The sequence below is a fragment of the Acomys russatus genome, chromosome 11 (genome assembly GCF_903995435.1).
Source record: "Acomys russatus chromosome 11, mAcoRus1.1, whole genome shotgun sequence".
NCBI lineage: Eukaryota > Metazoa > Chordata > Mammalia > Rodentia > Muridae > Acomys > Acomys russatus.
This window is the reverse complement of record NC_067147.1, coordinates 13,886,889-13,911,479: the sequence shown is the minus strand read 5'-3', so window position 1 is coordinate 13,911,479 and position 24,591 is coordinate 13,886,889. Positions and strand designations below refer to the sequence as shown.

Here is a 24,591-nt window from a genome sequence, read left to right as displayed (position 1 = left end):
GCTACTGTTCCACCTGGATTTCACCTTCTTGGTCTCTGCCTCCCCCAGGAAGAAAGGCATGGGTTTCATCTCAGCCCAGGTGGATCCCGGAGTCCTCCTCACTCCTCTTCCTCTAGAGATTTCAATTAAGATACGATTAGGTCTTAAACCCTTGCTGTCTAGATCTTTTTAAACAACTTGGTAGTTAAAAACTGGCCTCACCAAGCATCCTCCCAAATATTTTAATATCAGTTGCTTTTTAACTGACAAAGACTTGGCCCCTTTTGTTTTCTGCTTCTGCAACTGAGGAAGTAGTGGCCCACGCGTAGGTGCCTCCCTAAGGGTTTAGTGAAAGACCCCATCATACATACATCCCTCTAAAATCATAACCAGTATTTGAAAAAAAAAAAAAAAGTCCTCCAGCAAATGTTTTCCTGTTATCAAAGCTTTTCAGGCTGGATGCCTCTCCCTGCCTGGATGAAGCTCTGTGTCTGTCACACCAGGAAGGCAGCTAAGACGCTGCGGGAATGCAAATGATGAGGTCATCACACTGTACGTGCTTCTTGCTACAGGAAGTAGAGGATGCTCCATGCTGCTGGGGGGGGGGGGCTTCCCTGTTCTGGTGAAACCCACTTCCTGTGTCAACATCTAGCAGAGCCAGCCTTTCAGGGAGCTGATTGTAGGAGGATACTGTCCAGAATCCAGGGCCAAAAATACACACACACACACATCCTGATTGTGTTTTTATTACCTCTGCAAAAGTCTTACCTCTCTCTAAAAGAAAGCCTGTCAGCTACCTTTGCCATTTAAGGAAAGTGCCTGGGCCATAATTTGTGCAGCTGTTCAGTTAACTCGGTGTTGATTTCTTGCTTTTTAGGACCCAAGAAAGCTGTCATGGGCCTAAGCTGGTGGTGGTTCATCTCTTCCTGTACGCAGGGCCAGGAATTTATGAAACGCTGCATGCACTTTTCTCCCATGATCAAATAAGTTGGGATGTAAATTATCCAAAGTTAAATGCAAAGCTTGACCTCAGCAGAGGATTAGCAAACAGCTTCTTAACACTTCTTTATCTGAAAAGTGCCTGCATACGGGGGAGGGTTGGGGACATTAGTGTAATAGCCAGCACGAAGGAGAGACAGTTTATATATGAGCAGTGCGCAACCCCCGAAGTGCGCCACACTACTCTGATGTTGATGTTGTCACCATCATGAGTGGAAGGAAGTACCCAAGACACGACTGCATGAAATGTCATCCTCTGGACACGACATGGCTAGCGCACCCCTGAACTCACAGCCAATGTGGTTCTACCCAAACAAGATCCTCAAGCCGGGCAAAATTTCCACATAGATCGGGGAGCTGCTTTGTAGGCCCCATTCCTTATGGAAGAGCTCTAGGCAGTAGGCATCTGCTGAGGGAGAGAAAACCCCATATCTCTGTGGATTACCCACATCTGTGCACTTAGGGACAGTACTAATTGTCCTTGGCAGATAGATTGTCAAAGAAGACAGCCACGTGAAGTTAAGAGGGGGATGTGCTGGGGGAGGATAGGGTGAGACGCGTGAAGGGAAAGGGGAACAGATATCACCATAATATATTGTACACACATGTGAAGTTCTTAAAGGAAAAATAAAACCAGTTCTCATGGATGAAACAGCAGAAAAATGAGGAATTGGACACTCCTCTCTTTATGGAGGAAAACAACAAGCATCTTCATGTCTATTGTCCTGAGTGCCTCCCTGTCCAAAATGATAGCCTCGGACCAGAGGGCTGTTGAGAAAGCGGTGTGTACGTGAGCTGCCCAGAGCCAACACTTTGGAAGAACGGCCTCCCATCCCAGCCCCCAAATAACTAAGAACCCGGCCATGGCCATCTTTCCTTGAGAAAATGCAATCAAGACCTGTACAAGCAGAGGTCAGGAGAGCTTTCTCCCCGTCTCCCACAGCTGCCATAGATTCCATCGAGCTGTGACCTAGCATCTGCGTTTCCGAGTCGCTATGTGCACCCCAACACTTAATAGGCCACCAAAAACAACCACAACACCTGTATCCAGTGAAAAGTGCCCAATTTATTGTAAAAGTTGGAGCACAATTATGCCTTTTTCAAAAGTTGTTTAATTTTTTTTTTTTTTAATCTCTTTAAAGTGCATTGTGAAAGAATTCCTTGGTTCATTGCTTTTGTTATTCCCTGCGCTCTTACTTGCAGGTTGAACTGCAAAAAATAAAATGCCAATATTTAATGGTTGTTGACCTTCATGAAATGCAATTTCATGCATTTTAACCCTCATATAATTTCAACAAGAAGTCCCCGGTGTGCTTCTGACTTAAAATAGGAAAGTTAGAAAGTATTCGTGTCTTAGTCACTGCTCTATGGCTGTGAAGAGACACATGGCCATGGCAACTCTAACAAAAGAAAGAGCATAATTGGGGCCTCGCTTACAGTGTCAGAAGTTTAGTCCACTATGATCATGGGGTGGGGCAGGGAGCATGGCACTGGAGCAGTAGCTGAGAGCTACATCCTTATCGACAGGTGGAGAGGGAGAGAGAGCTGGGCCTAGCATGGGTTTTGGAAACCTTCAAGCCCAACCCCCAGTGACACACTTCCTCCAACAAGGCCACACCTACTCCAATGAGGCCGCGCCTCCGAATCCTTCTCAAATAGTGCCGCCCCCTGAAGACTAAGCACTCGAATATGTAAGCCTCTGGGGCCATTGCTATTCAAACCACCACCACAATGTGGCTTGACACTTTTGAAGTCTCTCAGAAATGGGAGGAACAAAGTGAAAAAGCCACCTACAATATTAAATTAAAAAAAAAAAAAGAAAGAAAGAAAGAAAAGAAAAAGGCTTCATGAACCAATCAGAAATTCCACTTGGTCTACTTGAGGGGGAGTCAGCAAAACCCAGACAGGTCAGCTGAGGAGATGGCTCAGTGGGTTGAAGTGCTTGTTATTCAGCATGAGGACCTGAGTTAGAATCCCTAGCATTTGTGATTAAAAAAAAAAAAAAAGTTAAAAATTGAAAACTGGGTGTGGTCATGTGGGGGCCTGTAACCCCAGCTCTGGGGTTATGGAATAGACCCAGGAGGAACCCTGGGGCCTGATGGCTGCCATCATAGTTCCAGTCACAGTGAGAAATCCTGTGAAGAGCAGCAGACCAGGACATCAACATCCTCCCCTATCCTCCGCAAGTACATGTAGGTACATATGTGTGTGTGCACACACACATTTGCACGCGCGCACACACACACACACACACACACACACTCATGCCTTCTCTCTCTTTAAAAAAGAACCATAGAAGTACATCTTTTAGCTTTAATAGGCCACATGCCTTGAACCCTGCGTTGTTCTCCAAAGTCCCGATATGCAACCGATGAGAGTGAGTGTGGTCCAATAAAACTTTATTTGTGTTAACAGTCAGAAAACTGAAATTGACTGTGGTTTGCTAACCTGCTTCCCAGGTGTTCATATTTCCGAGCTCCAGAGGACAGGAGATATCTGTGATCCCCCAAAGACAAAAAATGGGAGACAGTGATGCTTCTTTTGGTTCACAGAGGAGGGCGTGGTTAGAAAAATGGCAGATTCTGAGGAGGAAATGAGGGCCGTGGTCAGTGTGCTTGCCTTACCTTATACAGGCAAGGTGCCAAGTGCCACCTCCAGGACAAAAAACAAGACTGTGGAGCCAGCGTCTGAATCTTCGCACACCTGGGCACACACACCCTGGACCAAGGTGGATCTTTTTCATTATTATCATCTGTATGTGTATAGAGCAGGTATGCAAATGCCACAGCACACATGGAGGGCAGAGGAAACTGTGGAGCTCTTCTACTTGTATTTACGTTCTAAGGGTTGAACTTAGGTTTCCATACTTGCCAGCCAAATGCTTCACGCACTGAGCTAATCTCACTGGCCCTAAACCAAAACGTTTCTTAAACTGGGTTCGCTCATCAAGCTGTTCTTGTGTGATGGTGAAATACGTCCCTATTTGGCAAGTCAAAGGCTCAAGATGCTTACTACCTGTCACCTTTGGGAGTAGATGTGACTCAAATCTGCCCCTCCCCCACATAGCAGGAAGAAGGGCAGAAGGAGATACATGAGGTAACAGCGAAGCAAGGGCCTATAAGCAAACCAAGGGGGTTTATGGGAAGGGGCCTAAAGGGGATATTTGATAGAATAACTCAAATAAATTGGAACCTGGAAGGACAAGTTTTTGGTGTTAATGAGACAAAGGCCGATGTCTTCAACAGAAATAGAAAAGACATTAGACAGTCTAGGAATGAGTCAGACGTGATTATTTAGTAAGCCAAGTGGCAAGGTGTAACCCCATGAAGTAAATGAAACAGGAATGTACTGGCTGCCCTCACTGTTCCACCCTGACGTGACAGGAAACAATAGGAGTTGCACTGGGCTCACCTGAGGGCGTGCTGACACAATACTTATCAGCTCAGATAAGATCTTATGCCATTTGCACACATTGGACGTGGGATCTTCTAACACTGTGTACCACCTATCCAGCGGGCGGCCTGTTGATGTGGGGAAAGAGCCGGGTAATTCAGACAGTAAAGTGCACGCACTGGTTGCAAGAGTGAAGCCGTCAACTGGAGTAATCAGTAACCATAACTCAAAACGTACTCGTTAACGCTGAGATGAGGAGCGCTGATGCCCAAGGACAGTCCTCCCACCTGCCACTAGCACCATCGTAAGTCAATTCACTCAGCAAGTGAGTGAACCCTTACATCTCAGATGATCCAGCCTGGGATCTTTTAGCTTTAAACTTAAGGAATACTGATTATCTGTAAAAGCGAAGGCCTGGGACCTGCCTGAAATTATTTTCAATAAAGAGCATTTGAGGGTATAGGGAAGATGCCAGTCCTGCCGGTGCTGCCGGTGCTGCTGGTGCTGCTGGCCCTGGTGCTGATGTTGGTGCAGCCAGTGCTGCTGATGCTGCTGGTCTTGGTGCTACTGGAGATGCTGGTGCTACTGGTGCTGCTGGTGGTGGTGGTGCTGGTGTTGCTGTTGGTAGTGGCCTCTTGTCCACAGGCTGGATTATAAGGATATAAAACTCTCTTTTTAATTAAAACTATTTTTCTTAAAGCTACTCTGTGCAGTATGTGCAGGTACACACACAACGTGTGTGTGTGTGTGTGTGTGTGTGTGTGTGTGTGTGTGTGTGTGTGTGTGTGTATGCACCACAGGCCACCCATTTTGTTTTTGAAACAGGGTCTCTCACTGGAACCATCAATTAGGGTGGACTGGCTGGGCAACAAGCCCCAGAGAGCCTTCTGCCTTTCCCTCTGCAGCACTGCAATTACAAGTACACCCTACAACACCTGATGATGTTCTTGTACAGGTTCTGAGGATTGAGCTCGTGTTCCAAGCACTGCGCTGTCTCTTCCCCAGCCCCGCTGTGTGAAGCTGCTGCAACACTGCTCATCCTCAGGGAGGTCGGGTAGGTGTGAGTCGTTCCTACCGAAACTGAGAGAAACCCAGAGCTTCGGTATGCTCTTAGGAAATAGCCAAGAGATGTGCTTAGTGGTTGAAAGTATGCCCAGTGTCCTTTTCATTAGCCCACCTAGGACGTTCAGCCACTGTCTCAGTTAGGGTTACTATTGCTGTAACAAAAACATCCTGACCAAAAAGCAGTTGGGGGAGAAAGAGTCTATTTTGACTTATACATCCATACTGCTGCTCATCACTGAAGGAAGTCAGAACAGGACCAGAGGCAGGAGCTGGTGCAGAGGACATGGAAGCGTGTGATTTAGGCTTGCTCCATGTGGCTTGCTCAGCCTGCTTTCTTAGAAAACCCAGAGCTACCAGCCCATGGATAGCACCATCCACAATGGGCTGGGCCCTCCTCCCACTGATACTCATTGAGAAAACGCCTTACAGCTGGATCTCATGGAGGTGTTTCCTCAACTGAGGCTCCTTCCTCCCTGATGGCTCTAGCTTGTGTCAAGCTGACACAAAACCAGCCAGTACAGCCACCATTAAAACACCATAGTCCACCACTCATTAGACTGGAAATGAGCAGCCTTTGGTAGAGGGACACTGGTGCATGCTAAAATCAGCTGACGAACCCTGCACATCTGGGCGCATTCCTGCTGTGAATCTCCAGGTCTCTACAGTAAGCTGAAGGACATAGTTCAAGGATCCCTGGCTTAGGAGATCAGTCCCTTGGGGACCACAGAGCTACTTGCCAAGGTACTTCTGAGGTCACAGCATAATTAATAGCAACCCTCATCCTCAGTTTGCTGGCTTGAACAATGCATTACGTAATAATTCTAATTACAGTGATCAGTAACTATGAGTTACTGGCTTCCCAGCTTCCCTGCCTCGCTCCATGCTTTCTTTATGCCACACAAAGAGACATAAATCTCTGTGTGATTCTTAGTCAAAATCATATATATTCCTTGGCTGGCCAGGGTCTGTCTGAGACCTAAATCAAATGCATGAAATAAATGTTAAACACACAGGTGTGCCACATGCACATTGAGGAAGAAATGCAGGTGCATCATCACAATACCATGTTCAATTGCTTCTAGTCCGAACTGCCCATGGAAAACTCCCACTTTTACATTACTTATATACCTATGTGATATTTTTGTCATGAATGAAGTATTTAGGACCCTTAGATGCTACTTGTGGGAGTGTAAGCTGGTCCAGTTCCTATGGAAATATGTATGGAAGTTCTCAAGATACTAAAATTAGATCTACCATGGGAGCCAGCTATCTCACACGAGAAGGACATCAGTTTGGCTCTCTTCCTTTTAACAGACACAGCTTCTTCCTGATGTCGGTCCGTTCTCCTGGGACCACATGAGAGCCCTTTGGGAGAGATGCGCACCAGCAAAACTGACCTGAGGACAAGAGCCGTGTCCATACTTTTGGATGAGATACAACCAAAGAGATAAAAGCTATATTAGACCCTGCCTCCCTCAGCCATCTGTGGGCTAGCCTGGAAGTTGAGACTAGCAGGCTGAGTGCCAGATTCTCTGTGATGAATTTCCAGTCTATAGCTAAGGCTGGCCCCCTTAGAGAAAGTATGCATCCCACTCCTACCCCCTTTTTCCCTCCCTCTCTCTTTACCTGTGTCAGGAGTTTACTGTAAGAAGTGAACATGTATGGAAGGGGATTAGAAAGGACAGAAGCATACTAATGCCCGAGCTTTAGCATATTTGCTGCCTTACAAATCCCCAAGTGGAAATTCAGTCACTGGAAAGAATGATAGTCCAAAATTATGTTCAGTGTTCGCGGTGGCCGTAGTCAGTTTTGTAAGTCTGCTTTCAGCCTTCGCTGGTGTTAAGTGTCATGTTTCAGCTTGGAAAGACTTTCTTTTAGGTGTCTTTTATCCTGAATCTGTGGCGGGGGTATGGGCGGGGGAGGGCTGCTGGGGCAGACATTTTAATTTTGAATATCAAGAAAGTTGAACATGAGAAATTTGCACGCAGTTTTGTCCTTCAAGCCCATCCCGTTTTATGCCACTTAATCAGGAAGAAAAAAACACAGACCCTAAGAAAAGTAGGAAGGTGAAACGGGAAGAGGGAAAGGGCTGATGGGAAAACACAAGAAACAGAAAAGCTGCACTTTTACATTTAATGACTGAGTCATAAAAGCTGTTCGTATCTGCCTCTTTAGAGAACACGAACGCCACTTCAATTTCATGGGAAGAAACAAGTAAAAGGATTCTACACTGCATTTGCAACCTCGCTTTGATCATCTGCCAAGTGGGAAAATGAATGGATTAAACTTCAAATTGCCTGTCTTCAAAAGGATATGATAGGAAACTTATTTAGAATTTAGCCTTTTAATTTCACATGACGCTTCCTAAACATGGGCGCATCAGTTATTGACAGGCAACAGGAAAGCAGGCCTCACCTCCACTTTCAGAATCTGAATCTGGAACACCTTGTTTATTGAATTCTGTGCGCATGTGTGTGTGTGTGTGTGTGTGTGTGTGTGTGTGTGTGTGTGTGTGTGTGTGTGCGCGTGTCTGTGTATCTGTGTGTGTGCATGTGTATGAGTGTGCACGTGTGCATGAGTGTGTGCGCGTGTGCGCGTGTGTGTGTGCTTGTGCATGTGCATGTGTGTGACAGTGCCTATAGAGGCCAGAAGAGGATGTCAGATCCCCTAGAGCTGAGTTACAGGTGGCTGTGAGTAGCCTAATGTGGGTGCTGGGAGCCCAAGCACAAGCCCTCTGCAAGCTCTCCTAACCACTGAGCCATCTGTCCAGCCCCTCATCCCCTCCTTCTAACTGTACCATAATGGGTGGTGCTCCTGAGAGACGTAGTTCCTGAAATGAGCCTGCAAGCTGGAGAGCAGCAGCAGACCCTTGACCTGCAGTTTAGAAAGCAAATAAAGTGCATCCCCTAGAGGCTTCTTGCTATGAAAATAAGTGTAAGACTCGGGCAGGCGCTGGCTGGCTGCAAGTGCTCAGCTCCCATTCGTCTCCATCCCCGTCAATTCTATACCTGCTTAATAACAGGGCAGTTGTGTAACAGGGAACTGGGGGGTCAGGCTTAGAGCCCCTCAGAAATGAAGAGGAGGAAAGGGGCCAGCAGAAAAATGTTTGGAAGCATAAAGCCTCGACTTTATTTTAGATTTAATGATAGAGCCATTTTTTAATGTTCATATTTGCCTCTCTTTTTTAAAATTTTGTTTGTTTTGTTTTTCAAAACAAGGTTTCTCTATGTAACATCCCTAGCTGTCCTGGAACTGGCTTTGTAGCCCAGGCTGGCTACAGAGAGCCACAGAGAACTCACAGAGATCCACCTATCTCTGCCTCCCAAGTGCTGGGATTAAAGGCGTGCACCACCACGCTGTGCTATATCTGCCTCTTAAAACAATGCAAATGCCAGTTCAGTTTCATTGGGAAAAAAATCAGTTAGAAAATGCCATTTTAAAAGAGATGATCAGGTTAATGTAAATATATACATCTCTGGAGCATGTTGCCCTCCTGCCTGGAGTCACAATCTCATTTGCACGCATTAAATTAAACGTATAGTTTATATGCTATCTATTCCATGCACCCTTTCTTAACACTGCCCCACACAGATACAGACCCATAATGACACAGTAGACTGGCAAGAGTTCCTGAGTTTTTGAAACACTCTAAGGAAGTGGAAACTAAGCCTGGTGTGGTTAAGAATGTGTCAGATTCCATCACACCTTCCCCATTACATCTTTATATGGAGGGACTTAATCTGTTTGCTTAAAGCATGTGAAACTGGCTTGATTAAGGAAAAGAACAAACACTCCAAAAGGTGGCATGTGGGTCGGAAGGCTATTCTTCCAACTCTACCTCACTCATTTCACTACCAAGTGAGCTCTCTTTGGCGTCTAAACATCCTCTATGGCATACAGTTGATAGTCACTAAGAAATGAGCAAAACACAAAAGGACAGTGGCACCACTCCTGCTCTTGAAATCCGGGGTAATGAAGGAGGAAGCTTTGTCCTCACTACCTAAACGCTAATGAAAACACAGTGGAAGGAAGTCCAAAACTGAGTGGCACTGAGGAAAGGCCTCTCAGGCCTGAAAGCCAAGCTGTGCTTAGAGCAGCAAGTCAGAGTTACCTACACCAAAATAGTGTGACCAGGAGAAGAGTGAACAAGGGAGAAAAAAAAGCCCAGAGAGAGCATGCCCTTCCTTTGGAACTGTTAAGTGAAATTTGTCAGGAATATAGGGAACAGGATGGGACAGAGGTGGGGTGTGAGATTAGTGGGGTGAGTGATAGGCATCTTAGGAATGGTCTGGAATGCCAAGTTGAGCTTCATTTTGAAAACAGTGGGGAACGGGTAAAGGATTTTATAAAGGCAGCGACATGCTTGGGATTTTCTTTTGGAAAGTCCTCCCCAGCAGTGCTCTTCCCAGGTTGCTTTTCAGGTGCCCCAGAACAATCACAGGGTCAGCTTCAGTGATCTCAGGAAATGATGGCAAAGTGATGACAGCAGGGGATGACGGCTGAAGAATGGTGAACCTAGAGTCCATAGGTCCTGTTGAGGGCTGGGTCTCAGGGGAGAAAACGAGCAGAGACTGGACATTTAGCTTGTGCTCTGAGGAACTGAGAAGATGAAAGAACATTTGTAGAGGCAGATAAGTAGCAGTTTGCAGGTCCTAGCAAAACACTTAGCTCTAGGACTGCGACATTTGAGGGTACTTATGGGCTATGTCACGGCATCTACCCAGGAAACAATGGAATACAGGGTGTCACCTTGCATGTCATTCCTGAGGCGTCATTCATCATATTGTCTGAGATAGGGTTTTTACTGGCCTGGAACATGCCAGGTAATCTAGGCTAGCTGGCCAGTGAGCCCCAGGGATCCCCCTGTCTCTGCCATCTCAACTCTGGTATGACAATACCACCATGACCTATCTTTTATATCGTGGGTAAGGACTGGACTCAGGCCTTTGCTCAGCAAGTACTTTACTGATGCTTGTGAAGATTTTCAGATAAAAATGTCTGCTGTTAACTGGGTGTACTGGCTGGTTTTGTGTGTTAACTTGACACAAACTAGAATCACCAGAGAGGAAGGAGCCTCAGTTGAGGAAGTGCCTCCATAAGATCCAGCTGTAAGGCAATTTCTCAATGAGAGATCAATGGGGGAGGGTGGGTGGTGCCATCCCTGGGCTGATGGACCTGGGCTCTATAAGAAAGCAGACTGAGCTGGGCAGTGGTGGCACACGCCTTTAATCCCAGCACTCAGGAGGCAGAGGCAGGTGGATTGCTGTGAGTTTGAGGCCAGCCTGGTATACAGAGTGACAGCCAAGGCTATACAGAGAAACCCTGTCTTGGAAAAAAAGAAAAGAAAAGAAAAGAAAGCAGCTGAGCAAGCCATGTGGAGTAAGCAAGTACACAGACACACCCTTCCATGGCCTCTGCATCAACTCCTGCCTCCAGGTTCCTGTCCTGTTTGGGTTCCTGTCCTGTTTGAGTTCCTATCCTGATTTCCTTGAATAATGAACAACCATATGGAAGTGAAAGCCAAATAAACCCTTTCCTCACTAACTTGCTTTTTTGTCATGGTGTTTCATTGCAGCAATAGAAACCCTAACTAAGACACTGGAGCTATACATTTTAAATATATAACAAGCAATAAAATCAGGTTAGTGTGTTTATAGTTAATTTTATATGAGGTACATAAGCATTTCTGTTTACTCTTTATAGTCATAAATGATTATGAACAGAATTCTGAACAGATTATGATAGATAGAAATATTGGCAAAAATCAAACTGAATCTATATATAGGGAGATTTATACAGCTACAATTAATAAGCCAAACATAGAAATAGAAACTATTTACTGTCTACCTTCTAATATGAGAGTAATAATGACAGCTCACACACTTATGCCATGCTCAGGACTTCAAATACCTTAATTATATTGATTTATTTCATACTTAGGATACCCCTGAGAGATGGCTAATATCATTGTTCCCATTACATAGATAAGAGAATGGAGATATCAGTGTGTCAGGCTAGATTGAGACCAGGATTTGAACTAGGTTGTGTAGCTCCAAACACTGTGCCACTAACACATCTATATAGTGCCTCCTGTTGCCTATACCTCATAGGTAAATCAACACTTGATTGTAAAATCCAATTCCATCTTCAATTACATGAACACAGTTAGAGCCTACATCTGGTCGGGTTGATGCTCACCACAGACGACCATGCTCAGTAAAGATCAGAGAAGAGGAATAGATGCCCCAGTGAAGGACAAAGCTGTCATTGGCTCTTGAGAAATGTCTCCAAGGGAGCATCCATTGGTACAGTGACCCAGAATGTGGCAGCTATAAGAGAACTGTCAGATATTTCCTTTGTTTGGAACATGTGACCATGAGCACAGGCCCAGTGTGCTAGGCAGCAGAGATCAGCGTTCACTTGTGTTCTCAGAGGGACTGTCTAGTCTGCCCTCCTCTTCATTCTGTGGATGACTACTTCCCTGCTACTGTTATGCTGTCAGGCAAGCCTTTGATGGCGTAAGAGGTGCCATGACTGTTCTAAGTAACTTTCTATTGCTGTGATAAGAACCATCACCAATAGCAACTTGGGGGTTGGTTTGTTTGGCTTATGCATTCTGGGGCATAGTCCATCGTCAAGGAAAGTCAGGACAGATACTCAAGGCAGAAACATGAAGGCAGGAGCTGAAGCAGAATGCTACTCACTGGCTTGCTCCCAAGGCTCACCACCAACTACGTTTCTTATACCTTCCAGGACCACCTACACAAGGGTAGCACTGCCCACAGTACGCCGGGTCCTGTTGGATTGATCATTGACCAAAAAGATGCTCCATAGTCCTGCCTAGTCCTCCATAGTCCTCCCCAGTCCTAATCAAGGTTCCTTCTTTCCAAAGGACTACAGTTGGTATTGGGTTGACAGAAACTAACCAGCACATTTGGGGTACTCTAAAAGCTCAAAGATGCTTACAAATAGATGATCACTTGACACAACCAAGCACTACACACCAGGGACCAGCTGGTTAGGGCCAGTGTGACACCATACTAACTTAGATAAACGTGATGAGAGAATCCTATCCAGGGAGTAGCCCTGTCACTGTGCGGAGTCCTCATCTGTAGATTTCTGTATTGATTCAGCTATCTGACTCTTGAGACTCCTTACTAGATAGCTATGAGCTAGGTTTCAAGCAAACAGGCTCAAGCAAGGAGAGACTAGAGGGACTATGCTCAGCCATAGACTGTATTTCATTGGCTGATTTTTTTTTTTTTTTTTTTTTTTTTTTTTTTTTACTAATGTGTGCATCAGTAACAAATCTGGCAGGACTGACTTCATACTGAAAGATTCAAGTTTCCTTGTTCTCATTCTGGTGATTAAACCTTCTAGAAAAATGATCAGGATTTTTAAATAACTGATACTGTGATCATGAAAAGAAAAATATATTTATATGTCTTCACTTCACCCCTGGTTCACAAAGCGCTAGAGTCCTTGAAATGGGCAGAAATGATGTGCCTTTTGGTGTGATAATGAGAAAGGTGGGGACCCTTTTTAGCCTCAGATGAGAGTTTATTGTCAAGGCAACCTGTGATGAGAAGGTGGGTAAATTCCCAGAGAAAGAGACGAGATAAAGTAGAGCTCATCACCAATAGCCAATAAAGTAATGAACTACGACTATGTAAGGAGCCCTCCATATAAACCTAAAAGGTCAAAGTTCAGGAAGCTTCTGGTGGGGGTGCTTGGAGTGTGGTGTGCCTAGGACCATGGAAGCTGCGTGTGGCTGTGATCCCCATGTGACCGTTGCTAAGCTGGATTCTCTATGAGGAATGGAGGAGCCTAAGTATGACTAGGCTGAGTAGAGGCTTGTTCCTAGCTATTGGGTCAGAAGCTCATAACCTTGTGACTGGCATTGAAACTGGGCACAGTCTCCAGTGACCTGACACTGTCTCCAGGTAGATGACACTGCAAATTGTAGGCTGCCCGATGGTGTCCTGAGAATTGGGGGAATTCGTCGGGGAAAGACCTACATTTTAATGCTTAGAAGCGAAGCAACTAAGAGTAGAGAAGAATTGGTTTTCCTCCACTTTTCAGTCATGAACTCTGGCGCTCGACTTAGCCAGACTGAAAACCTGGACTCCATGCCTGTGGGCAGGACTCCACACCACACAGCATCTTGGGTATACTTCTAGAAGGAGAGGAGGCTTCTGAGAGCCCCTCCTCTAGGATGAGGCTTCTGAGGGCCCCTCTGTCCATGGCCTCTGTCCCTCAGATAGGGTTACGTATTTTCATATTTTCCCAAGAGTTGCAGAAGTTATGGGTTTTTGTTCTAATTATTTTTAAAAGCCTTACTTTCATACCAAGTTTTCTATGATCTTAATTAGTGAGGGATTCCCCTATGTTGTAAATGTTTGAACTCATCTCTGTTCCAAAGGCCATTGTCAGTCCTGCACACAGTTTTAGCCTGGGATGTTTGGAGAAATCTGTTTGCATCTTTTACTTTGTTTTGTTTGTGTTTCTGGTATTTCTGTTTGCTTGCTGTTTTTTCCCCCCCTTCTGATTCTAAACATGTGATGGCTCAGTAGGATGATGGAAGTGGAGGCTTTCTGAATAAAACCGGCTTCAGGTACAACCTCACGTGGCAACACTGTATCCATGCTGGGGACAGCAGAGCAAAGTCACACACAGGCTCTGTAAACTTCTGTACTGAGAGAGGTTTGTGGGGAATCAATGTGGCGTGAGGACAGTGAGGCTCCTTTTCTGGTTTGGGACTGAGATCTTTGTTTATCCTGTGTGTCCTGAGTCGTTGACAGGGGAATTATACACTTTTCCCAGAGGTATCCTTTACTCGTAGCAGACCTGGGACCTGAAGTCTGCCCATTTCTTTTATCCATGAAGAAAAGTTGTGACTGTCATGTAGAGATAGGATGAAGTGGTATGTGATGTTGACATGAGCACAGCCTTGTTAAGGACCCCGGTTCCTCAATCCCAAGGAAATGGAAATGGCACAGAAGCCTCGCTTCCCCAGGTGGCCCTCAGAGAAACGGCAAAGCCTCCTGGTCCATGTCCAAGAGCTGGCAGATGTTTGACCTTTAAGACCAGTGTACAAAAAGGATCCATCCTATGGGCCATAGCTTCCTCCTTGGGGGTGTTACAGCCTGAAACTGCTCCCCTACAAAGACCTCCCACAAAGACTAGCTACTGGCTCCTCCTCATTCTGTGCATAATAAACACTTTGAATTTCTGGGTTGTATGGTATGTGCCCTCCATCAGAGCCAGCAGAACACACTCAATCCCAGCTTCTGTCTGTGCCTCTGTCATTTCTTCAGCATCTCTCATTTCTTTATCCCCATGTCACCCCAATCAGGTTTCCAGGACCAAGCTGTGCAAGGCATGACAACCTTCCCGTTCATAATGATCTAGTGTTCGGGTAACATCAGGACCAGAGATGGGGCAAGTGCATGCGTTAGTATCTGGAGGGGCTGGACAAAGAAGTCATGATGGATTTCATTTAAAGACAAGAACCACCACATGCACGCTAGTTATCCCCTTCATGGTAGGTGGCTTGACAGCAGGGTTTCCTGAGAGGCCTATCAAAGCCAGTATCTCCCTGATGGATGCGATGTGCCTGTGACAGTCCGTGGTAGCCACAGAAAGGTGATTGATGGTTTCTGTCTTTAACAGTTTCTATGTTTCATCTGACAGATGAAAAGTCTTGTGGTTCTGAGACGCCCAGTTTCTTATTAAGCTCACTTAAACCTACAGGGATCTCAAGTGTAAAAATCCTGAAAACTATGTAAGGAATATGGTGAGGTTTCACATGACAGAGGCTCCGCTGAGCTTCCTACACAGGCACCTCACAAGCACAGTGCTGGCCCTTTAGGGTGATGGGGGAACCCCACATCTTCACTTCTGTCCTGGGAAGTTGGTGCTCCTTTTCATGTTATGGGCAGTATTTGTACAGTATGACTAATTTGCGTTTTGCTAGCTGCCTAATTGTGCAGTTACCTGGTTTGTAGTGGCTTCCTTTGTTTAGACAAAGACCTAACCCCTAGCTTAATAACTCTAACTCTCTCCAAATGTTTTTGAGGAGTTAGAGCGAGAACCATCGGAAGTTAGGTTTGGTCCACTGACTGTGAATTGAAGCCAGTGTAACTATTTTAGCTTTGTAGAGTTTCCCTAAAATCCTCTCAGGTTTGGTGGCGCCCACCAGGCAGGATGTTTTACTGAGCTTACAGGGGAAGGTTTTGGATTTAGCGAATAGTAGTTCCTGCTAGTTTGATCATAAACACATCATCTACCATTCTGTTGCATGCTGTAACAGGAATATTGCTCACCCCTCACATTACGAAGGTCCCTTTGTGAGAACCCTGGACAGATCCAATGGCCTAGATTTAGCCTCAGATCCATCTTTTCCTTGTAAACTACCTGAACTGTAGGATGCATGAGAGTTTCTTTACCCTGTATATGTTCACAAAGATGTAGGCTCTATGCCGGCCCAAGTGTGGTAGAGATCATAGCTATGAGACACTGTTCAGCCTCACCGAATGTAAGCACTAGGCTCCAATTCATGCTTCCCCCTTTGTTCCTCTTTTTCTTACTGAAGTTCTATCTTGTTGCATTACCCCATCATATGTTGGATGCCTTTTACATATGAGACACAAACTGTGGATGAAAACCAATTGCAGAAATGGAATAAGAAACTTAAAGAAAACTTGCTGCCTGTAGTGGTTTTGTTGTTGTTTTTTGCATGTGGACTGGGGGGTCATCTTAGCCAGAATCCCAGCATGCAAGGGGGCAGAGTAATGAATTTTCACTTGTAGCTGAGGAGCTATTGGCAACTGATGGCTGATGGAGGAGGGCAAGTCAGCATGTTTTAAGGGATTCAGCTCCTGAGAGGGTACGCGCACTCTAGTAGGTAGCTCAACACCCATGTACCTACAGGCGGTACTCAGTGGACTCAGTCGGTTCTTTTTTAGAATGAGCACACTGGGGGATAGAGAGATGACTCAGTGGGTAAGATCAATGGCTGCTCTGGAAAAGAAACCAAGCTCAGTTCCCAGCACCCACATGGTGGCTTACAACCCTGGGCGGCTTGTACCCTCTTCTGGCTTCTGAAGATAACAGGCACATACATCATGCATCACGCTCATAAACGTAAAGGCTCATAAACATATAATACAAATATGTCTTCTTAAATGGGCACATGAAGTTGGGATGGATGAACTGGAGGGGGATGAAGTGGGGGTGAGCTTGATTATATATGTATGAAATTCTTAGACTACAGAACATTAGGAAAAAGGAAATTTGCATGAGGATTCCTCAAGTAAAGAGCCAAATCCTCAGGCTGCACTTACAAAACCCAAATCCATTAAAAAGCACATTTAAAATTCAATGTTCTCTGTGTAATGAAAGGCATGTGATATGTGGGCAGAAGAGGGGACCATGGTGGAGAGGAAGACACTCGTGAGGAAGGAGGAGAGGCCTGAGAGAAGGCACTGTGGGAAGGACGCAGAACACAACATAAAGACACGTGTACAGATGCTGCAACGAGGGCCAGTACTGTGTATGCTAACTTATAAAAAGGAGAAACCTCCTGGACTAAAGGCTGGTTCAGAGCGTGTGCAGCTCTTACAGAGGAGTCCAGCTTGGTTCCTAGTGTCCACTTCAGGGAGCTCACCAGCTGGGACACCAGCTCCAGGTGATCCAGTGCCCTCTTCTGTCCTCTGCAGGCATACACACACACACACACACACACACACACACACACACACACACAGATAAACCACAAGCTTTAAAGCCACCAGATGTTTTGGTAATCAATATTATTGATTGTCATTTTAATATTGTGTGATTACGCCAATCATCTTGTAAGGCTGTATAACTTAGGGCAGCTATTTTACAAATGAAAAGTGTCCGCTATTATAAAATCATGCATAACAAGTTTATAAAAATCAACTCCACTGAAAGTACAAAATTAGGTCAATGAGCTGCAATGGCCTTCAGAGGCGACCACTTGTCAAGGGTCGAAATATCAAAGAAGAAGAGCCGCGTTCCTAAGATGCTGTTCACGTAATCTGCACTTGCCCCTCTGCGTAGTTCTTCATCCTGTTGAGTCACAGCGGCATGGTGCACTGGAAGTAGACAGACGGTTAGAGGTGAGATGATCTGCAAACACGGAAAGCAACGAGGAGATAGGACCTCCCAACTGGGAAAATCAATGAGCCACAGAATGATCTCAAGAATTTTGCCCTAAAACACATGCTAACTAAGCATTCCTCCCCTCCCATTCCTAACTAAGCAAAGAGCTGGCTGAGTTTTGGCCAGCTCAGAGCACTCATACTGTGCAGTGGGGAGAGGATGCTAATTGTCAGTGCTACTATCTAGAAAGGCGCAGGACCAGGTGAAAGGACTTTTTAAGAAGCTCCTTGAAGTAGTAGCTATAAAGGCCCAGGCTTTAGGGCTGGCTCCTCCCAGGACTTGAGAGATGAAAGGGAAAAATCCGTTCTGCCTATGGCAAGGAAAGATGTTTGGTTTGCTATTGTCAGGGAAGGGGGGGGGAAGCCAGAAAAGAGGGATCCATCAAATGCCTAAAAGCATAAAGAAGGGACACAAGCCCAAAGCTTTGAGTGGATGCTCTGGGTTGTTGGGAATGGAATGATATATTGGCATACAAGAGAAAGAGTAAGAGCTATGGTGGGCTCAGCCGTGGGGGTTGCCCGGGCTTGGAAGGACTCCAGGCATGTACATAGAAGTCTAAGATGAATTCTTCTGGGTGCCAGAGAGACAGGGAGCTCATCACTGACAGCAGCGATATGTTCTAAAATGCTGCAGGACTCGTGGGTTCTAAACCTCATGTCATGTCCTTCTCTTTCACCTGGTCACCGCTTTAGCCCAGGGTCATCTTATAGCTACCCTTCCCCCTCCCCCTTACACTAACGCATTCCTCCCCATCGGTCCAGTAGTGACTGTGCACGTAGTTAAAAGGCACCTCTGTAGCCAGGGTCCCAGGGACCCTGACTGCCCTTACCTTGCTGAACGACCTGGGAATCTCAGTTTGTGAAATGATGCCAGTGAGGGTGAAAAGGAATACTTTTACCACACACACAGAATTATGTGACTCTTGTAGAATCCATTGTCCATGCAGTTCCTCTTTCTACTCATTGTTAGGATGAAATACCGTTGTCTGTTGTAAATGAAAGATCAGGATTTTTATTTATTATTATCATATTAGCACTATTATTTATTAATGTATTTATAACATATAATACATTGATATGGTAATTATTAGTATTAGTCTATTAAGACCCATTTCTCCATTAAGGAATGTATAGCTCTTAATATACAGTGGTTTTCTAGTGTTAAATTCTCTTTTTCTTTTTTAAGGCTAAGAAGAACTACGGTGTTAATTTTATACACACACATGTGCTTAGTTCCTTTCTATATGTGATTTTTCCTTTCTGTTCTTTTTTTATTTTTTATTTTTTGACCCTTCTCTTCTGGGTGTTCTCTTATTTATATATTTATTGGCCTCTCCTGTTAAGTTTTTAGACAACCACAGGTCAGTACAAAATGACCCCCATCTCTGAACCTTCTTAAAAACCTTAGCCTTGTACCAAGTAGCCATACAATAGGTGTTTTCAGTTGAATTAAAATTGTGTATCAGATTAAATATCTTAAATTATTCTTTGTTTTATGGAGTCTTGGCTATGCTGCAGAAAAAAAATGAAATAATCTTAGTAGTTTGATGCAATAAAGGCTGGTTGGTTTTTTTGTTTGTTTCTTGGTTTTTTTGTTTTGTATCTCAAAACAGAGTTGGCTATAGGATGGAGTAGGTGTATGGGGAACACTGCTTCCCAGGCTGTGGAAACTCCTGTTTCTGACAACTATACCTCCTGTTTTAACTTTCTGTTCCCAGCAGCCTACCAAGGTTGCCTACTTTCGTCACATGACATCATTCAAGACCTATGAGCAATGGATTTTTTTTCTCTCTGTTTTTTTATCAGGAAAAATTTGAGGGACTGTTCCGGACTTACGATGAGTGTGTGACGTTCCAGCTGTTTAAGAGTTTCCGACGGGTCCGGATAAATTTCAGCCACCCCAAATCTGCAGCCCGGGCCCGGATAGAGCTTCATGAGACCCAGTTCAGAGGGAAGAAGCTGAAACTCTACTTTGCACAGGTAATCCTTCACCTGTCTCTTTTGCAGAACCAGATTCAATTTCCAACACCCATGTGGTGTAGAGGAATGTTAATTCAGAACATGGCAAGAGATCACATCCAAAGACCTTCTAGGTCTCTGTGCTCCAGCTGGAATACACACAGAGCTGAGTTCAAGGCCAGACTGGTAGAGAGCAAGTATCAGGTAAAGAAAAGCTTAGCTCCAGGTGTGGTGGTACATGCTTTTATTCACAAATGAAGATAAAGTTAGTTGGTAGAAAGAAGCACCGGCCAGGTGTGGCTAATCCCAGCACTTGGGAGGCAGAGGCAGGTGGATCACTGTGAGTTTGAGGCCAGCCTGGTCTACAAAGCGAGTCCAGGACAGCCAAGGCTAACACAGAGAGGCCCTGTCTCAAAAAACCAAGAAAAAAAAAAAGAATGAATGAATGAATGAATGAAAGAAAAAAAGAAAGAAGCACTCATGTTTGAAAATGATGTCTAATTGAGTGGCAGAAAAGGTGACAGATCAGAGAAGATTGATAGAATGGGATACGCCCAATTCTCACAAGAAGAAAGAGGAAAGGAAAGCTACTTAAGAGGCAGTTTTACAGAGAGAGGAGGCAGTTTTACCAGGACAATAATAGAGAGATGGGTTGCAGAGAAAGAACTCAGGTGAAGAAGGAATGTGCCAGAAAATGAGAAGAAGCCAGAAGATTAGAGTAGATTGTTGAGTTATTCTGAAGCCAAGCAGAGCAATTCTGGCCAAGAGAGAAGCCAGATTAAATAAATCAGCTGGGTGAAGAGATTGAGCCAGAACAGCTGAACTGAACCAACCAGCTATAAGCTCAGAAATAACAAGTAAGGGTGAGCTTATTAAGCAATAAATCTCAGAGGCTGAAAACATTCTAGGCCTAGGTTAGATTGTACAGGGAGGCCAGAAGCTTCCAGGACTAGGCCTAGGTTAGCAGAAGAAGGCAGTAAGCCTCCCAGATAACAATCAAGCCAGGAAAATTAAAGTTACTTTTTTTTTGAGACAGGGTTTCTCTGTGTAGCCTTGGCTATCCTAGACTCACTTTGTAGACCAGGCTGGCCTTGAACTCACAGTGATCCGCCTGCCTCTGCCTCCCGAGTGCTGGGATTAAAGGCGTGCACCACCACCGCCTGGCCTAAAGTTACTTTTACAATGTGGTGCATGTTTATAAATGTGGGCACCACATTCATGCACATGAAATAAAATTTAGAAATCTAAAAAACAGCCATTGTTAATTTTAAAATAAGAATTAAATTAAAATGTAACTGGGGACCTAGAGAGCTGTTCATCAGTTAAGAGGACTGGCTGCTCTTCCAGAGGACTAGAGTTTGATTCCTAGCATCCATATGGTGTCTCATAACTGTCTCTAACTCCAGTTCCCGGGGAGCCAATGCCCTCTTCTGGCCTCCACAGGTACTGCAACACATGAATAGGTGTGCTGTTATAATGAGTTCATTTAGTGGTTGTGGAAGACCTGCACAAGATAAGCCAGGCAACATTCCAGTATGGAGGGAAAAGGGAGACCATGAGCCCCTGCCTCCAGCTGAGGGGCTTTTGACAGTTTATGGCTGCTAAGAGAGAGGGGAGTCGGTTTCCTTGGGGTAGCTCGACCGTGTTTCAGTGGATGGCCCCCTGCCCATGTTTATATGGACAGTACAAATTGGACTCAGTGGACATAAAAACATAAAGAACATGAGCTCAGGATGGTATAGGAGTAGAAGCAAATATGATCAAAACACATTTATCCATGTATGAGAGTTAAAAATTTTATCCATGTATGAGAGTTAAAAATTTTTTTAAACAAGGAAAGAAATAGACATCTATCTGAGTCCCAGATAGAACAGAATCTGTGTCTTAGGATAGAGGCTCTAAGAGCTGCCAAGCTTCGCTTTAAAAGGACATCACAGAACCCCACTGGGACTCAGGATCCTCTTCTCTAAGAGGGGAATGATGACATCATCAACCCATATGGCTGTGACGTCACGATGATGACATGGAAGGCTGTGTGCAGCAGTGCCTAGACTTTGGTAAAGGCACAGTAAATTCCAGCTAGGAGCTGCAATAGAGATGATCTCACCACAGTGGCTCCTAGCCTTTCTGACACGGGTTGCGACTAAAATCTAAATGATAGGCTTAGTGGCCTGCTAAACTCATTCACGACAAAGAGTGACAAATCCATGAAAATTAATTTTATGCTTTGCAAAGCCAAATGCTCACTATTTTGAACAGGGATGAGGAGTCCTTGGGGATCTTCACGGGGCCCACAACACTACGCGGTCAGTGTCTATTCTCCATCAAGGCCTCATCCATCACTAGGTAACAGTCACCTCTCAAGTGGCCTGTGGCACAGTGGAAAGATCCCAGGCTTTAGCCACAGACACCTGATAAAATCCTACATCTCTTACAAATTAATGTAGCTAGGACACTCAGATCATCATTGATTAAAACCTGCATCAGGACCAGTTGTGACAGTGTATACCTGTAATTCCAGAACACTCTAGATCCTGGGGAAGGAGACCGTATATTCAAGGCCAGCCTGAGCTACACAGTGAGATCCTGTCTCAAAATCAAAAGACTGAGTGTATATGTGTGTGTGTGTGTGTGTGTGTGTGCATGCAGTATCTATAATATATTGCATATATAGATAGATAGATACATACATACATACATACATACATACATACATACATATATACATACATATGTAGGTTCGGTTGCATTAAAAGATAACATTGTTACCATGTGACTTAGTAATAATCTTCTAGGTACTAAAAATATGGAACTTGAACCAACACTTAGGCATCAATGTTCATAGCAGCACTGTTGACAATAGGTGAGAGCAGCCTAAAGTTCTTCAACAGATAAAGGGATAAAGAGACTGTGGTATGTCCACACAAAGGATTATTATTCAGCTGTAAAAGACATATTGATAATCTGTCACCAAATAATGAGCCTTTACAGTGTGATAGGAATCTACACACAAAAAAGCTCACCTGTTCTATGGTTCCACAGAAAATAGTTAGGTAAGTCCACAGAAGCAGACACAACTGGACAGCTGTCGGGGTGGGGGTGAATGGGGTGGAGGGATGGTTGTGGGAGACACAGTCGTAGTCTTTACTTAAAGAGTGCATAGTTCGACTTGGGGCAGTGGGGAGGGTTGGGGCAGTGGGGAGGGTTGGGGCAGTGGGGAAGGTGGGGCAGTGGGGAGGGTTGGGGCAGTGGGGAGGGTTGGGGCAGTGGGGAAGGTTGGGGCAATGGGGAGGGTTGGGGCAGTGGGGAGGGTTGGGGCACTGGGGAAGGTTGGGGCAGTGGGGAGGGTTGGGGCAGTGGGGAGGGTTGGGGCAGTGGGGAAGGTGGGGCAGTGGGGAGGGTTTGGGGCAGTGGGGGAAGGTTGGGGCAGTGGGGAGGGTTGGGGCAGTGGGGAGGGTTGGGGCAGTGGGGAGGGTTGGGGCAGTGGGGAAGGGTTGGGCAGTGGGAGGGTTGGGGCAGTGGGGAGGGTTGGGGCAGTGGGGAGGGTTGGGGCAGTGGGGAGGGTTGGGGCAGTGGGGAGGGTTGGGGCAGTGGGGAGGGTTGGGGCAGTGGGGAGGGTTGGGGCAGTGGTTCTCAACCTTCCTACTTCTGTGACCCTTTAACACAATCTCTCATGCTGTGCTAACTCCCAACCCCAAATCATCTCTGTCGACACCTCATAACTGTAATTTTGCTACTGTTGTAAACTGTAATGCAAACATGTGTGTTTTCTGATGGTCTTAGGTGGCCCTCTGGTTTGCTGGCCATGTAGGGTAACCTTATTGATGAACTCAAGGAAAAAACAAAACAACAAAACCCAGGGGCCCTGGCACCTGAGGAAGGACCTCAGAAGCTCTCCTCTACCTTCCACACATACACACTCCCGTGTGCACACACACAGCGCTGGGGGTGGGGCTTAGCACCTCAGCCCTCTAGGGGACCCTGGTGCTCATTAAAAGATCAAAGCTGGAAACTGCCGCTCTAAGGACCAAATCAGACAGTGAGTGCAATGTGTGCAGAAGGGAGCGATTGCTACTGCAGTCTGGCCATCAGTGGAGCCCTGCCCCTGCCTGAAAGCAGGGAAAAAACATGTCTCATTGTCCTCTGTTTGAAAGGTCCAGACCCCCGAGACGGATGGAGACAAACTGCACTTGGCACCGCCACAGCCTGCCAAACAGTTCCTCATCTCTCCCCCTTCGTCTCCTCCGGTTGGCTGGAAGCCCATCACCGATGCCACCCCAGTCCTCAACTACGACCTCCTTTATGCTGTGGCCAAACTAGGACCAGGTAAGATCCTGACCCTTCTTAAAACTAAACAACCCAGTCAGCAACCCAGAACTGCCAGGCGAAGTTAACAAGCTTGAATGCATAGGTTCCCCTTCACACCTGCATCGCTCCCTGTGGACAGTGGGAGGGAGGGATGACAGATGAGAGTGCAGTGCCCAGCTCTGCATTGCAGGCACCTCTGCTAGGAAGACTCTGGTTCTGGGTTATGGTAAAAGGCTTAAATGAAGAGAAAGCTACCCAGCGCCGGGATCTCTCTTACGTGTTCTGAGCTATGTAGAGAAAGGTGTTGTCTCAGCTGGCAAGAGGCTACCTTGCTGCCTTACCGGTTTTATTACCGCTGCGGATATTACTATGTACCCTGGGATCCTCTGATGTGTGACATCCTCCTTATCAAAACGAAGGCTTCCAAGGACCACAGGAAGTCAGAGCAGCCTCTCTCCATTGACACATTGCGGTTTATTTGTTCATTCCAGGCACAGACATTTTCTGCCACATTTCACTTTCCCACTCTCCTGTGGATGGATGTGTGGGTTGTTTCCAAGTTTTTTGCTTTACAATCAAAGCTACCATTTAGCATTCTTGTACATAGCTCTTTATGCACTTGTCTGGTGTTAGTTCAGAGTTTATACCCAGCAGTGATACCATCTCCAATTCCTTTGTAGTACAAATTACTTTTTTTTTT

General features: G+C 45.5%; 1 protein-coding gene across 2 annotated transcripts in view; it reads left to right on the top strand.

Moving 5' to 3' along the window:
* Rcan2 (regulator of calcineurin 2) overlaps positions 1-24,591 on the top strand; it is a 220,288-nt gene that overhangs the window by 176,485 nt on the left and 19,212 nt on the right. For both annotated transcript variants that reach the window (XM_051152928.1, XM_051152927.1), the window contains 2 exons: positions 19,431-19,604; positions 23,738-23,909. In XM_051152928.1, coding sequence (XP_051008885.1) covers positions 19,431-19,604; positions 23,738-23,909 — 346 coding nt within the window. The remainder of the gene's footprint in view (positions 1-19,430; positions 19,605-23,737; positions 23,910-24,591) is intronic.